A 14,859-nucleotide genomic window follows, 5' to 3' on the forward strand; every position below is an offset into this window, starting at 1 on the left:
GTGGTTCCAAATTTGAGGGTATATGCGCATTCTGAGCAAGTACTGAAAACATAGCTTGCAGAAATCCATGACACTCTTGATTAAAGCGCAATGAATGCACACAATTGCACAAATTGGGAAAGTGTGTTCATTGACCTTTCTAGAGCATTCAACTATGTTGACCATGAAATACTGCTTGACAAACTAGAATCTCATGGCATGGTGCCAGCCACTCTTATGGCTTAGATCATTATTTTTAAGTCATAGCTCAAGTGGTTCAGATCTCAAACCAATTCAACTGAGTTATTGAGTTCCTCAGGGTATTTGAATCCTTTTCCTGTTATATGTCAACAACGTACATTAATCGCTGTGCATGGTAAAATCGTACAGAATGTTGATGACACGACTCTCTGTTTCAGAGATACGTCAACGACGTATGTTCATTGCTGTGCACGGTAAAATCGTACAGTGTGCTGATGACACGACTCTCTGTTTTAAAGATAACGTACAAGAAGGTTTGGAGCAACAAACCTTTGTCCATCTCAACAATTTTGTGTTCAATACTTCAACAGCCTCAACCTTCAAACCTTGGAGTACTCCTCAAAATTCTTTTGAATACTCCTCAATCTAGGGTTGACGTGGAATAATCACATCGACCAAGTGTGCACCAAACTGTCCTCAGGAATATATGTTTTGAGTTCCTTGGCCCGATAATAGCTTGTCCTAGTCAGGTATTGATTGTGGCATATTATGCGCTAATTCACCCCCACCTTTCCTATGGAGTGTTGGTGTGGAGGCCTGTGCAAGCAATCATTTCCTAAGGGTGTTCAAATTGCAAAAAAAGCGTTTCGTATTAACGCAATGTTGAATTTCAGAGTCGTGCAGGACAGCATTAACAAATTTACAACTCTTGACTTTGCCTAGTCTCTACATTTTGGAAACAACTTTATTTTGTGTGTCTAAATGTGCTTTAACCAGGGGACGTAACATATATGGGTATGAGACACGAGGCAGAGATAACTAACGTGTACTGGAAGACACAGAACAGTGGTTTATAAGCACTTGCCTTCACAGGCAGGTGTTCATTTCATCAACAGATTGCGCAATTCTATGAAAAATGCCCAAACACCCAAGGCATCAAAAATTAATTTGGAGCGCTTTCTGGTGTCAAATGCATTCTACACCATTGACGAGTTTCTGGTGTTTAACTGGGAGACCGCCCAATTTCGATGACTGACTCCAGCACTGGAAGTGGGTTGAGATTGGTGAAGGATGAATGAGATTTGAATGTATGAACAATGATGTAAGTTTGGAGGTGGTGGTAATATGGTGTGGGTGTTTAAAATTTAGAATAAATTATAAAGTTGGCATACAATGTGCAATTCTTACGAGCAATAAAAGATCTGATCTTTTTTGATTTAAATCAATCACAGATCATGCATACCCTTGAACCAGGTGATAGAGGAGTGCATGCACTATTAAGCCTACTCAAGTCTTGCACACTTGTGGTATCTGATTTGAAGGTATATGACTGATGTGGGCAGAGTACGATCAAGGATGAAAGTGTGGCTTGGTGGCATGTTTGAAATCGCAATAAGGTTACTTTTTGTCCATTATCAACAAATACCAAGTGACTTTTGATTTACCTCTCATTATCCGTTAAGTGCATTGGGTATTTATTTACAATACCGTGACCATGAAAAATGGACTTTTTTCATGGGTTGGGCATTTATAGCCAAGTATTATTATCACAGGTGCATGTACGATTGCGATGTACTCGTACTTCTGTGTACCTTATGCAATAAAAAGATTTGAATTTGAATTTGAAACTGGGGGGAAAGTATATTATTGTATTATATTGATGCCTTTCGGGCATTATTGCGTTAAGGATGGAAAATAACCGACAAAATTTTGTCGAACAACACTTGGAGGGTTAAGGATCAGGGGCATCACGTGATCTGGGATTCGACTTTTGCAAGCTCGAGTTAATTTTTTTTCTAAAAGAGCAAGCAGTGCGCAGCACTGCGCAGCGGGCAGGCATCGTTGACAGGATTAACGTACTAGTCAGCATCATTTCAGTAAAATTGCCAGAGGTACTGTCAAAAACAGAGTTTTCAAAGGATTTCAAAAAAATCGTAACTCCTTTGATTTTCGTTGCCGACGAATTTTTTCTTCACTATTGTTTTCAGGAAAAATTGTAATTTTCAGGAAAAAAAAATGAACATACCTTTCCATGGTCACGTTATTGTAAATTGATACCGTGCATTGTACTTGACCTCACAATAAAGTTACTTTTAGTTGATTATCAACAAATATCAGGTGACTTTTGATTTGACTAGAGAGTTATCCATGTAAGTGCATTGTGCGTAACTTTTCTTAATAGGCCTAGGCCTATTAAAATTGTACTTTGTTGAAAAATACAAGTTATCGTGTACAATTACTTCCAATTTATTGTATTGCTAAACCTTCTAAGTGGTATGTCAATATTTGACAATATATCGATTGTATTATATTTCACATTTAATATTTCCTAGCCAGTACAGTGTTTCTATAAGTATATTATTAACCATTAGTTGCCTACACTATTATTTGATTACTTAGATCTATTAGATGCCTACTCAAAAGCATTCTTAAAACACTCAGTTATCTTCTATTGAAAAGTAACTCAACCTAAAATAATACAAGAATATTTTTTATCTTACCTAAATATGATGGTCTGATAACAGTGTTGGCAAGTACCACCTCCTAGTCTTGAAGAGTAGTCATCACCATTTACACTGAGAACTTTCTATACTGATAGGCCTTACACTATAATCGTAAAATAACATTATAACATATATTTATGTATAATTAACTCAAATTCAACTGTAATAAATTATGAACAACCTTTATAAAACTAAACAGCCACTTTGGTAATTTTTTTTCTATCTCTCAAAATATACTGCAACTTTATTGGTAGCTATGTACAGTTTCACATAACAGTCATTCTCAGACAGAATTACCATCACATTTCACTCTCAATACTACTGTGAGTAAACTAAGCCCGTCTGATACTCTGATCCGTTCAATAACATGATAAGTTAGCAGAAGTTGTCAAAAACACACCAATACCAAAACTCCAGTAACATCTGGTTATCAGCTGTTCTAAAAAAATGGTAGCAGACTTCAATTTCCATTCACAACAACGACAGCTATAAAAATTATACGGTCGCCAAATCTTTAGTATTGGTATATAAGTAACTCATTAACTAATGAAACAATTATAATTAGGTTTTAATGTCATTACAAGGAAATAAATGTCATAATATTTATCTTTGGCTTACTGAACTTTTTAAAACTGTACAAATAACAAATATAAAACAACAAGACATTTCGGAACAATTCTTCAAAACTGCTGTTTTTGGTTATCGGTATAAAAATACATTTTAATATTGCTTCGTTTTAAAATTTATTTTTATAACGGTAAACAAAAACAGTAGTATTGAGGAATTCAGTAAGGCAAGATAAATGTTATGAATGTTTAAGATTATTCTCATGAAAGCCCTCGACTGCTGAAAGCATTCGATTTCTATGAGACAAGGGCCGTAGAAACTTCCAGCTCCGAGTTGGAGCTATTACTATTAGCTATTACTACTACATATAATAACCGAGATCTAGAAACAAAGAGCTGTATATGGTAACTGACAACTAAGAACAAAGTGGAGAGCAAGAAGGCAGTTTGTGCTAGTATAAAAATTTGGCATTAAGATATGAAATAACCGCATCTTGCGCCAGCCATTTCTGATGCTCGTGACAAATATAAAGTCTCTAATAAATAAAAATGTTGTTACTTTTTAAACAAAAACTATCAAACTTAAATAAATGCAAATACAAGTTTATTGTAGTTTTATATATCAATCTTAATTTCACTATTCTCATACCTCGGTTCTTACATAATCTGGCTTTCTTAAAAAAAAAATGTAAAACAATTCAATTTGAAATAAATTTTCCCATACTTTTACTGAATCCGTCGTCTATAGAAATAATAATTATGGTAATAAAATAATTTAAGTTTTCTTATCGTAGTAAAAAAATACGTAAACAGTTGAATACACTAAGGTGGCAAATCAACAATAACTAAGAAACCGCATTTCGATTTGATCTTGAAGGTAGGTATAGTATAAGGACGTTTGATATACTTTTGATGATTTTGATTTGATGATATGTAATACGAAAGGACACGATTTTCGACCGTTCCAAGCGGCTGAGAATTTCTTCATAAAAGTATATTTTCAAATAAAGAAAGAAGAGAAGTAATATTTTAACTGCTTTAGTTGTAATATTTCAAACGTATATTTATGCTCTTATTCTTTTTAATTAATGTTGATTTGTATTACTGTAATCCACATAATTAAAATTAAAGTTAATAATATCAAGAAGACATGACTTTAACGGTCCAGGTTCCTGTAGTGATTTCTGCCCAAAGTTTTATTTTCGGTTTTGTCCGTTGGTCACAGTGCAATTCGTTCATTCCCACCTGTGCACCAGCCACTCTCCTCTCCTTCAATTTCAATTGATAAAACAGCCAATTAATACAACCAATAGGAACAGAAGCATAGAACGACAGAAGCAGAAGGCAAGGCTTTCAAGATGGTAGGAATGGGATGATAAAGTTGATTGTTTATGTATTTTGCTAAAGGCATTCGTGTTATGTGGTTATGCAAAGACTTCTACATTACAACGGAAATTAATATTGATATGGGAGAATGTTTATCGCATATGTTGCCGATTTTTTATTCATTTCTGTTTTGATTGGAGGTAAGAAACTATTTTATTTGCATTTTTGTAAACGGAACTTAATTCTGTATAGACACTAGTAATTTGATAATAAATGCATGCATTTTACCTAGGAACAATATTGTTTCAGTAACTAGTTTTGTTGAGATTGTTATTTAGACCTAACCCTCTGAATTTATTTCATGAGTGCTTCATGTATGTATTTATCACATTCCACAACTCTTAAGGTATACATGTCATGTATACAGACTATTTGCAGGGGATTTCCACTTATAGAACATGAAAGTATACAAACAAGTTAGACCTAATTATTCATTGCAACAAATATTACTAATTTCTCATGTCTATTACCATAATGTGACTTAGAACTATCTCCATTCAGGTTGATAAGTTGGAACTTATCAAATTAAATTGTTATCAATCCCTAACGAAAAAGACCGCAGTGTAATAAGCAGCCAGCATCTCAATCAAATGAACTATATTCATGGTTATCTAAACTACTGAAACTAGATGTCAAACCGAATTACGTTATATTTCAAACGTAACAAAAATTAATGTGACATTTAGTTACTTGTTATTAATTTGAAAGATTAAACATTCCTGTCAGCTTGTGGTACAAATAACAAATGTAAATTACTATTATACTTGTGACCATTATTAATGAGTTTACTATTTATTTAAATTAATTTGGAACAATATAGTTGTTGAATACATTAAAAAGAGCTGCCTATAATTAATTGTAATAGTTATACACCAATAGTTTAGGTATTTCTAATCAATAATTTGGTACTCTGATTTGATTGTGTTGGTGGCCGCTTACTATACTGCAGCCATGCAAAATACTGTATATTAGCTGAGTGTTAGTGAAGCCTATCACTCAAGGAGGTGGAAAATTTAATTTCTGACTCCATGCCCGCATGTTACCTCGAGAATTAACTGACTGAGGCTATGAACTTTATGCATAAAGCTTAATTTCTAATCTAGACAAGAATGAGTTTGATGGCCATCACTCTGGCTTAGCTGAGCGTCATGGAAGCCTACCAAAATAAAAATTAGTAAGGGCTATAAGTCTTAAAAAATACCTTCTATCATAAAGAGAGAAAATCTCTCTTAGGTAGGGTTTTAGGTCTTCGGGAAGAGCAGTAGGACCTCAGTGGCTAGGGCGGTGGTTCCTTGAGTTGGGCAGTTGGCTCTTGGGGAGGCGAGAAAGTCAGGTAGTAGGTTAGGTAAGTTTTTGTTAGCTTCATGAATAAAAATTAAGTTTCTGTAGGCCTACGTTTATTTTCATATTTTTCATTACTTTTTATCAGTATTTTAGGTCTTAAGGTGGGGAGATAAGGAATTCCCTACATTGATGAATTTACTCCCTTATACGAAAATTGTTCTTATTAGTTCTTTCCTCATATTTTTAAAATCTTAGAAGTAATCAGTCAGTTAATGTAATTTTTATTTTTATTTATTAACTTATTTATAATTTTACTTGGAAACCACCATTACCACCATTTGAAACAAATGACTACTTGATCTATCTGGTAAATAAAATCCAATTCAAGTGATAGTTTTATTTTGAATTTCAATACATAGTGTCATCTCCTCTAGGGGCAAAATTAAATATTCTTAAACTCTGACATCAACACTGATGGCTAGAGACATTTGTGATTAGATTTAGTGGAATTTTTATACATTGTCTGAAAGATACCATCTTGAGAAATGTTTTGTCATTCTTCACCAGCAGAGAGGGCAATAAAGAACTGTCATTTGGAAGGAAAGCGTTGAAGAATCATTCTTTTTATCATACTTAAGTGACAAATTGGTACCTTAAATAAATTTCCAAGCTAAAATCATGGTACTAATGACTACATTGTATATCACCAGGAATAATTTGCATTGGTTTCCTGAGAGACTGGAAGTGATACGTGGTGCATGAGCTATGTAGTCTCTGTTTTACAATTAAATCATATCTGTTAAAATACCTTGATATTGTTTTGTTTGTTTTTTGTTTTGTTTTATTGTATACTTATTATCTATTGTTGGTTTCATTCGGAGCTACTAGTAATATATATTTGTAAAATTGGTGTTGTACCGTTGAAATAAATAAATAATAACTATATGGGTTGTCATCGTTGGTACCCTAAAACTCGAAATACTAAAATTATATTAGTTAAAAAATAGAAAGTGGCTAAAAGGCTAGACAATTTGGATGTATAATTATTAGATAAGTCATGTATTAGAGGCTATCGTATACAGTTTTGTTAATAGTGAAACCACTCCAGGATTCCCATTCTCAAACAATTTGTGTTGAAATTTTGTCTCCTTCTCATAAATACGCTACACCATTTGTCGTACAACAGACCTCACTATGGTTGCATGTAATATTTGAAGCCTATAGTTATTTCGAAATTTCTGCGGTCATACGAAAATAAATTTTCACATCCCCTTGGAAGACAAAAAAGAAATTGTGGCAGTCTAAAGTGCTTCAGACGCTTAGCCAAATTCCATGGTTGGACATACACCATTACAGGAACTCATTGTTTCCTGTAAAATGTAATGCCTGCAGATAATCTTTGAGATAATTTTCCATATGATACTTTCACATTTTTGTTCATTGAAGGGTACTACAGAGCAATAGTGCTGAAATCAGATCTTGTTACCAACTTTGTACATTGACTTTTTACTCTATTATTCTTTTACGCTTTGAATAAAAATATCACTTGTTAAAATATATGATGTACTCAGCCTGTGTAAATTTATTCTTCTGCTAATATCTCATTGCCATCATGGTTATTTATAAGACCAATATTTGCTAATGATCAGCCAAATCCCATGAAGCGACGTGTTCCATAGTTAAACTCGGTTTTGCTAATATATAAATGAAGCTTCATTCAAAATTTCAAATCTATAGGTGAAGATGCACCTATGCAGACAGATAAAAATAAAAAATTTTCCAGCCCCTACAAGTGATAGACTTTGATAACGCTCAGTCATTATGCTACATATTTTCCTATTCTGTAGTCGACAATCCCGAGCTTCACTCTATACTTCTTAGTATTCTGTAATTATCTTTAAGTCTGATTTGATGGTATTTTGCATGTGTAGTCATTACGTAATAACTGATAAGCTTGTATGTAAATATGTCCTTTACATACAAGTTCCTTTGTGCTTCTGTCCTTTGAGCTCCTTTACAAACTCAAATCGGCTCAAATCTAGATTTTCTCAACAGTATGGTTTATATAAATTCATACTGGCAATATTGACCATAGCATAGTAGATAGTAGAGAATCTTCTTGTTTCTTGGTCATAGGTTTAAATTTGCCTGTCAATTGAGTCCAGACCATCTTTTTATCATAGTACATTTGTTATCTTGTGTGGTACTTTGGTATTATCCAGGGGCCACTATGTTTTTAACAGTTTTTCATACCGACCTAACAAAACCATTTTATTAGAAAGGGCTGACTTTATTTGACTTACTGTGAAAATTATATGTCATTATGAAGATCGGTTCTTGTTTTCTGCCTCCCAAAAGGAAGCGATGTTGGCAAGAAGGATTGTTTGTCTATGTATTATTTATTTATAGACCGTACATACATACGTTTTATAAATATAGAAAGTTAAAGTCGATGTTTACGAACGCTTACATGATCTGAACTTGAATTTAGGTACTCTATCGAGGGATGTTTTTCTTTTTATGCCAGAAAAGCCACTGAAGCCCGCAATGATGACCGGGGCCATTTCCAATTGGTACTTTTCCGACTGTAGATCACGTGTCAGATCTCTCAGGAACGCGAACTGACATTGGAAAAGTTGGAAGTGATCAGCAATGTATCAATCAGAAATGCCCCAGGCCATCAGTGTGGGCCTAGTACATTTCTAATCGTCTACAATGTTAGTTATGATTGTAGAAGGCAAGGTCGTGTTGCTTATGATAATACTAAGAACAGAAAAAAATGTGAATTGAAACCCAACAAAATGTGAATACTGAGTTTAGTTCCATTTCACATTCCGCTTAGTGCAGTGTCTGAAATCTGAAACACTCACAGACTTGACTCCTGGAATGCCTGATGAGTTAATGAGAAGACCTCTTCATCTAGTTTACACTGGGTAGCTACTGGATAACCAGACAAAGCTCTTTTATAGTCTATAGGTGTCTCTGAAATCGAAACAATGCAGAGTTTAATTTGAACATCTTTGTTGCTGACTTTTTTGGATCTATTCAAATGGACGTGGACTCCAGATTCCAGGAGTCTGTGACAGTATCAGATTTCAGACACTGTACAAAGCGGATCGTGAAATGGAGCTAAATTTATATTCGCAATGAATCAACCTTTCTCATCGTAGCTAATTTATGTGTAGCCAACACAATTATCTACACAATGCATTCAAATATCAATGTATGGAAATGCCACTTTATAAGGCCACTAAACTATTAAACATGACATTGGAAAACCGTTATATGAGACCATTAATTTTTTAAGTAACCTGTACATACAAAGTGAAGACTAGAATCAAAATGAACAGAAAAAGTATTGATTGCCAGGGAACAAGTGGGTGAGAGATATTTGATTTATCATTATCCGTATTTATAAATTTGACTTACGTACACAATGAAAATATTTACCAAAATTTACAATTATTATCATTATCAAAATTTGTGTCTGTTCCTTCAATATTTTGTTGTCATCTTATCAAATAGTGTTAAGGAGTTTATCGTACAAAAGCTTTGAATACTAGTGGAATACTAATTCCCTCCTACAAGGATTTTCTATGTAAAAAACCAAAATTATAAATTTTATATCAAAATTATTATTCCTTAAAATGACAAGGATTGTGGTTAGAACCAATGTATGGCGTCTCCATCTCTATTGATTGGATTTGGTGTTATGTGGGTCAGTAGTGCAAGTTTTTTCTGCATGTTTTGATTATGAGTTAGGATCAGAAATTTCTGCAGAGGAGGATAGCAACCAGATATAATTTGATTGTTTATTATTTATTGCTTTATTTGATTTTATTTATAATTACATCGGTTATATTAGATATAGGAAGTCCAATTCTTTTTTTTATAAATTTTAAATTAGTTTACATTCCAGCTGAAACATTATATACGTTGTTCAGAACAGATAGTTTTTTTCATTATTGTAACTATTATGGCCTATTATGAGGCATTAAAGATTGATGAGAGATAAATGTAAATTGGGTATACACCCAATGGTCGTAGTTTTTAAGCATTATACAACACTTTATGCTGTTTTGATGTAGTGTTGATGGAGTGAAACAGTCATTTGATGCCTTAAATTGAAATTAGCAACAATTATTATCCCAAAAAAGAGACAAATTACATCGCAGTATTTTTGGGCATTAAAACCTTTTGCACTGCCAGCCCTATTATCTTAGTTTTTGAAATGGTTTTTAATGAGGTTTTTCTTATAGGTAAACCGCTAACAAAAAAACCTTGGTTGATTTGAGTTCACGCAGGGTGGGGTAAATATCCCTCCGCCGCCCCTCCAAGCATCCCCCACCACTGCTCGGCGCTCACTCTATTTCAATGTAATAAAATCAGCTGACTAATCCGGCTCAGTCGGTATTGTTCACTGCTGCGACCCGTTCAGTTGAAAACCGGTCAGTACAGAGTTACTAAGCCTTCCTGCTAGAGCGTGTTTTACCGGTCATCGTGTTGACTGAACAAAATGAACGAATGAACGACGGGATGTACATGGCCAAGTGAACGAAAGGATCTGCTTGCAAAAATGTGTTCGGATAGAGGAAGGAACAACATATTTTACAGTGAATGGATAGATATATAACAATAAAATGTATTGTTTCAGGAATCTAGTAAATGTAAATATATATTATTAATAGAAGTTATTAACAAAAATTATCTGTATGTTACTATATGCATTACTAAATATTTTAAACGTTAATACTTAAGAACAATAGACTTGGTTGATTAATATGCCTTTTGATTTATCATAAGATTATTTCATTACAAATGTTTCAATAAAGTACTAAACATCAAACAGACCACATTGCATTGTTTGAAAATAATTTTATTTTATAAATAACAAAACATTTTAAACATTTAATCGATTAAGTTACCACAACTTTTCATAATACCCAGGCTGAGTCATTAAAAAAAATATGGTTGCCTGTAAAGTCGGTTTTACGGGCGAAGATTTTACGTGACAACGTCTTTTTCTCGGTAGGAATATTTATTGATATGAATATTATTAAATTGCACAATAGGAAACAAGGAATTGAATGAAAATAAGAATTGCACAAATTTTAACTATAGAAATATATTTTGTTTACTAAAACATTGTACATAATTTGAAATTAATTAAAATTTGTTATTGTAAATGGTAAAGTTGAATAAAACATTTACTAAAATTGGGAATTTGAAATTCTTGCTAAACACAGTTAAATTTCTAACTCCGCGCGTGGTGATTGGTCGGTTTAGTTCGTTTGTTTGGTCGCACTGTTATGACAGGTTAGAGGTTTATAATTTGTTATTTTAAATGTTTGACTAGCAATACGCGCTGTTTCTTCTCAATCGACTGAATTACGATTGATTGCAGAGTGATTTAAAACTAATAATTTACTTAACACTATCAACATTTGTCAATAGTATGACATAACCTATAAAACTCAGTTTCTCAACTTTTGTGTCAATCTAACAATTATCAATCAATCATAGTTTACGATAATGAAATATCAGTGTACAATTATTTACCTTTATTGTTGTAGTTGTTGTAAATGACGAATCTAAGCACTCCACATTTTCACGATATAAACATAGTTATCTGCTTTATCCCGTGCGGCGGACCCACAGTTATCTGCTTTATCCCGTGCGGATCCCGTGCGGCGGACCCCACTGGATGGGCATCGTAACGTTACCGGGCGTTACACTTTTTCATGAGTGACTCCGAGCCGCAACCTAATTTAAGACGTCACGTCAATAATATTACGCACACTACTACACAGAACGCCTCCTCTCAGATCGACCCTGCACATCGCACCTATATCGACCATGTGTTACCACATGATAACCTTTTAAATGCTAATTGGCAATCAATTTTTAACAGCACAGCAGTTGTTTTTACATTACAACTTCAGAATATTATTACAATTTCAATAGACAATCGAATAAATTTAAAACGAGGTCAAAAAAGCTAAAACCATGGATTACTTCAGATTTAGTCCATGCTATAAGACAAAGAGATAAATTACGTAAATTGGTGAAAAAGCAACCATTTTAATGTGGAGCTTAAAACCCGCTATGCCAATTGCAGGAACATTTTAAGCAGAAATTTAAAGCAACTAAAAAATATTATTTTTGTGATAAATTCGACCAAGCTAATGGGGATTTAAATATGTTTTAGGGGGTTTTAAATTAAATTGAGTGGTAGAGGGGTTAACAAAGTTTCTTCCCTAAATAAATATTTGCCAAATACCAAATTATTCAATGACGAAATTAAGCTTGAAGTAGCTAACGAATTTAATAAATTCTTTACTAATGTGGGTCAGAACTTGGCGAACTCTAATGGCTCAAATATAACAATTTTTTTCCAAGACATCTTATAGACTTCATTCGACCTTTAACTTACGCACTGTTACAAGAGGTTCATACGTTACGTATCCAGTTTGAGAGGAAATTTCGCTCTTGGGCACGATTCAATACCTGCAAGTATATTTTAAAAAATCACATCATAATGTGAATGTATCAAAACACATTCATTTTTTGGAAAAATAAAATCCGCAAGTACATTTTTGCCTTCAGACAATTACGAGAAGTACTCACAGATAAGGAAATTAAAGTGGTCTATTTTGCTTTCGTTCAATCCCAACTTTCATTTGGTATTATAGTCCATGGTGCTGCTTTCTCAAAAACTATTCTTGAGCCATAAATTTTTGAACAAAAAAACAATACTAAAAATAGTGTTCTTTAAGAGTACAAAATATTCTTTAGAATTAATTTTCTTCGAGGAAAACTAATGACTATAAGAAATTTGTTAATCGAAACCATTCTTACTTACTTATATATTAATTTTCATACTCTTTTAGCGTTGAGAACTTATACTCATAACACACGGGTACTCGCAACAAGTCATCATTACAGTTTCTATATTAAAAAAAAACATTTCAGCGTAACAGATTTGTATTATATTTCTCAAGTTTTGTAACGTAACGTGTGTTTGAGCTACAACCTCGCTTCTGTGTTGCAATTACCTAATCTTTACTGGTTTAAAAAAACGCGTGAAGGATGGGTTACTGTCGTTAGATGGCGAAAGAAGTATATAGACTTATAGTCCCTTGTTATCGCTGAACTTCTAACCCTTCCTCGCTATTTATTGTTATTCGGTCTGTCGTTCACTATAATTACCATAACTAATACTTCATACGACAGTGCAGCAAAAACTAGATTTATACTCGGTTACGTATCATTATCAATGTGACTCATCAATTGCCTGCGTGGTCACTGTTGTCATTGCCATCCAGCCGGATTAAAAATAAATTCTATAAAACCATTAATAATATCAACAATTACTAAACTACTATTTTTTACTTATAAAATCATTTGTTCTATTATTAGTTTTGAGTTCCAATATTCACGACCAGAGCCTACGCACAGGTCCTAGGCCCATGTAGGCTCATCCGGTTATACTACTCTTCTTATTTCAAATTTTAATTGAATTAAATAGCATTAATGCAAGGTTTATTATAATAAGAAATGATTAAACTACGTATAAGTACCGTATTGTTACACCCTGATACATGATTTCAGACATTGTATATATTTGCTTTACGTTTGTTGCAAAAACGTGTATATGTGTTTTATTGTACTATTTTTAAGAAAATAAACCATTTTTCATTTCATTTTTCATTTCACCTGATTTGGAAAAAAGTATCAAATTTATTCAGTTACCAGGCCAAATTGAACAAAACTTTCAAAAGTGAACGGGTCTTTTGAAACACTCCGATCCGGATCACTCGTTCACCTAACTGGCTCGTTCGAATTGATCGGTCCAAGTAAGTAAACTGCAGTATAAACAATATGGTGCGATCAAGACAAGATTTAAACAGCTGACAAGAAGATGCTTCGCCCACTCGCCACTCCCCCCCCCCCCCCCGCCGGAGGGGGGCCCCTCCTGCGCTGTGCTGCTCAAATATTTGCTTCTGCGCAGGTTTCTTTATTAGCGGTTCACCTATAACTTAGAATTAAATGTTGGTTAGTACAATTTTCTTTTAATACATGCTAAATTATTGTAAGAATTGGTAACATAATGGTTGTTGGACAAGTAAAAAGCAAAATATATGAAAGATTAAACTAAACCTAATTTGCTGCAAGGTAGGATTACACCAGTCCATAGCTTCATTTGCTCTTGAGATATTCAGCAGAAAACAGATACACAGGCAGATAAACAGAAGCAACATTTTGCAATTGACTATAAGAAAGCAAAATGAACAAAATAAAAAGTTTAATGCATACCCGAGACAACCTGGTAATTTTATTATCGCATATACAGGGTGTCAATTAAGTCTGGAACCTCTTTTTTAATTTTTAAACCACAATATAAAAAAATACCAAAGTTCACACGTGCTTACTGGTGATAGTAACGCACATATCTGCCCAATTACCGACCAGATAATCCCTTTGGGGGACGGTCCACAAGAAGTCAGACAAAATTCTTAAATAGCAGCATAGGTCTAGTTTGGTATCAAATTAAAGGTCTTACTTAGCAGAGTACAATGCCGCAAACCGGACTTAAAAAGGTGGACTCATTCAGTAGTTATAGCTATTTGAATTTTAAAACAATTTAACAATGTAAATTATTAAGTATTACAAGAAGCTCAAGATATTCCTCGTGAATACCTTCAAAATACAGTGGATGGCTTTTACAACCGCCTAGGACATTGCCAGACGATGGTAGGGGAACATTTTGAACACTTACTTTGATCACAGGTACTTAAAAATTGGTGTTTACTTGTAATACTTAATAATTTACATTGTTAAATTGTTTTAAAATTCAAATAGCTATAACTACTGAATGAGTCCACCTTTTTAAGTCCGGTTTGCGGCATTGTACTCTGCTAAGTAAGACCTTTAATTTG

The 14,859-nt window shown here is 33.6% G+C and overlaps 2 protein-coding genes across 9 annotated transcripts in view; one reads left to right on the plus strand and one right to left on the minus strand.

Moving 5' to 3' along the window:
• The window catches only part of LOC124367761 (protein retinal degeneration B), a 227,013-nt gene extending 223,950 nt beyond the window's left edge, over positions 1-3,063 (minus strand). For all 7 annotated transcript variants that reach the window (XR_006922928.1, XR_006922930.1, XR_006922929.1 and 4 more), the window contains exon 1: positions 2,682-3,063. The gene's annotated coding sequence lies outside the window, so the exon portion shown is untranslated. The remainder of the gene's footprint in view (positions 1-2,681) is intronic.
• Positions 1-14,859, plus strand: part of LOC124367763 — a 67,807-nt gene that overhangs the window by 4,801 nt on the left and 48,147 nt on the right. The window contains exon 1 of one of the 2 annotated variants that reach the window (XM_046824863.1): positions 4,514-4,776. The exons of the other annotated variant lie outside the window; for it this stretch is intronic. Within the exon in view, the coding sequence (XP_046680819.1) occupies positions 4,725-4,776 (52 nt within the window). The 5' untranslated portion in view covers positions 4,514-4,724. Of the gene's footprint in view, positions 1-4,513; positions 4,777-14,859 lie in introns of those variants that run through there. 2 annotated transcript variants of the gene reach the window in all.

This window comes from Homalodisca vitripennis, chromosome 8 (assembly GCF_021130785.1).
Source record: "Homalodisca vitripennis isolate AUS2020 chromosome 8, UT_GWSS_2.1, whole genome shotgun sequence".
In the NCBI taxonomy this organism is placed as follows: Eukaryota; Metazoa; Arthropoda; class Insecta; order Hemiptera; family Cicadellidae; genus Homalodisca; species Homalodisca vitripennis.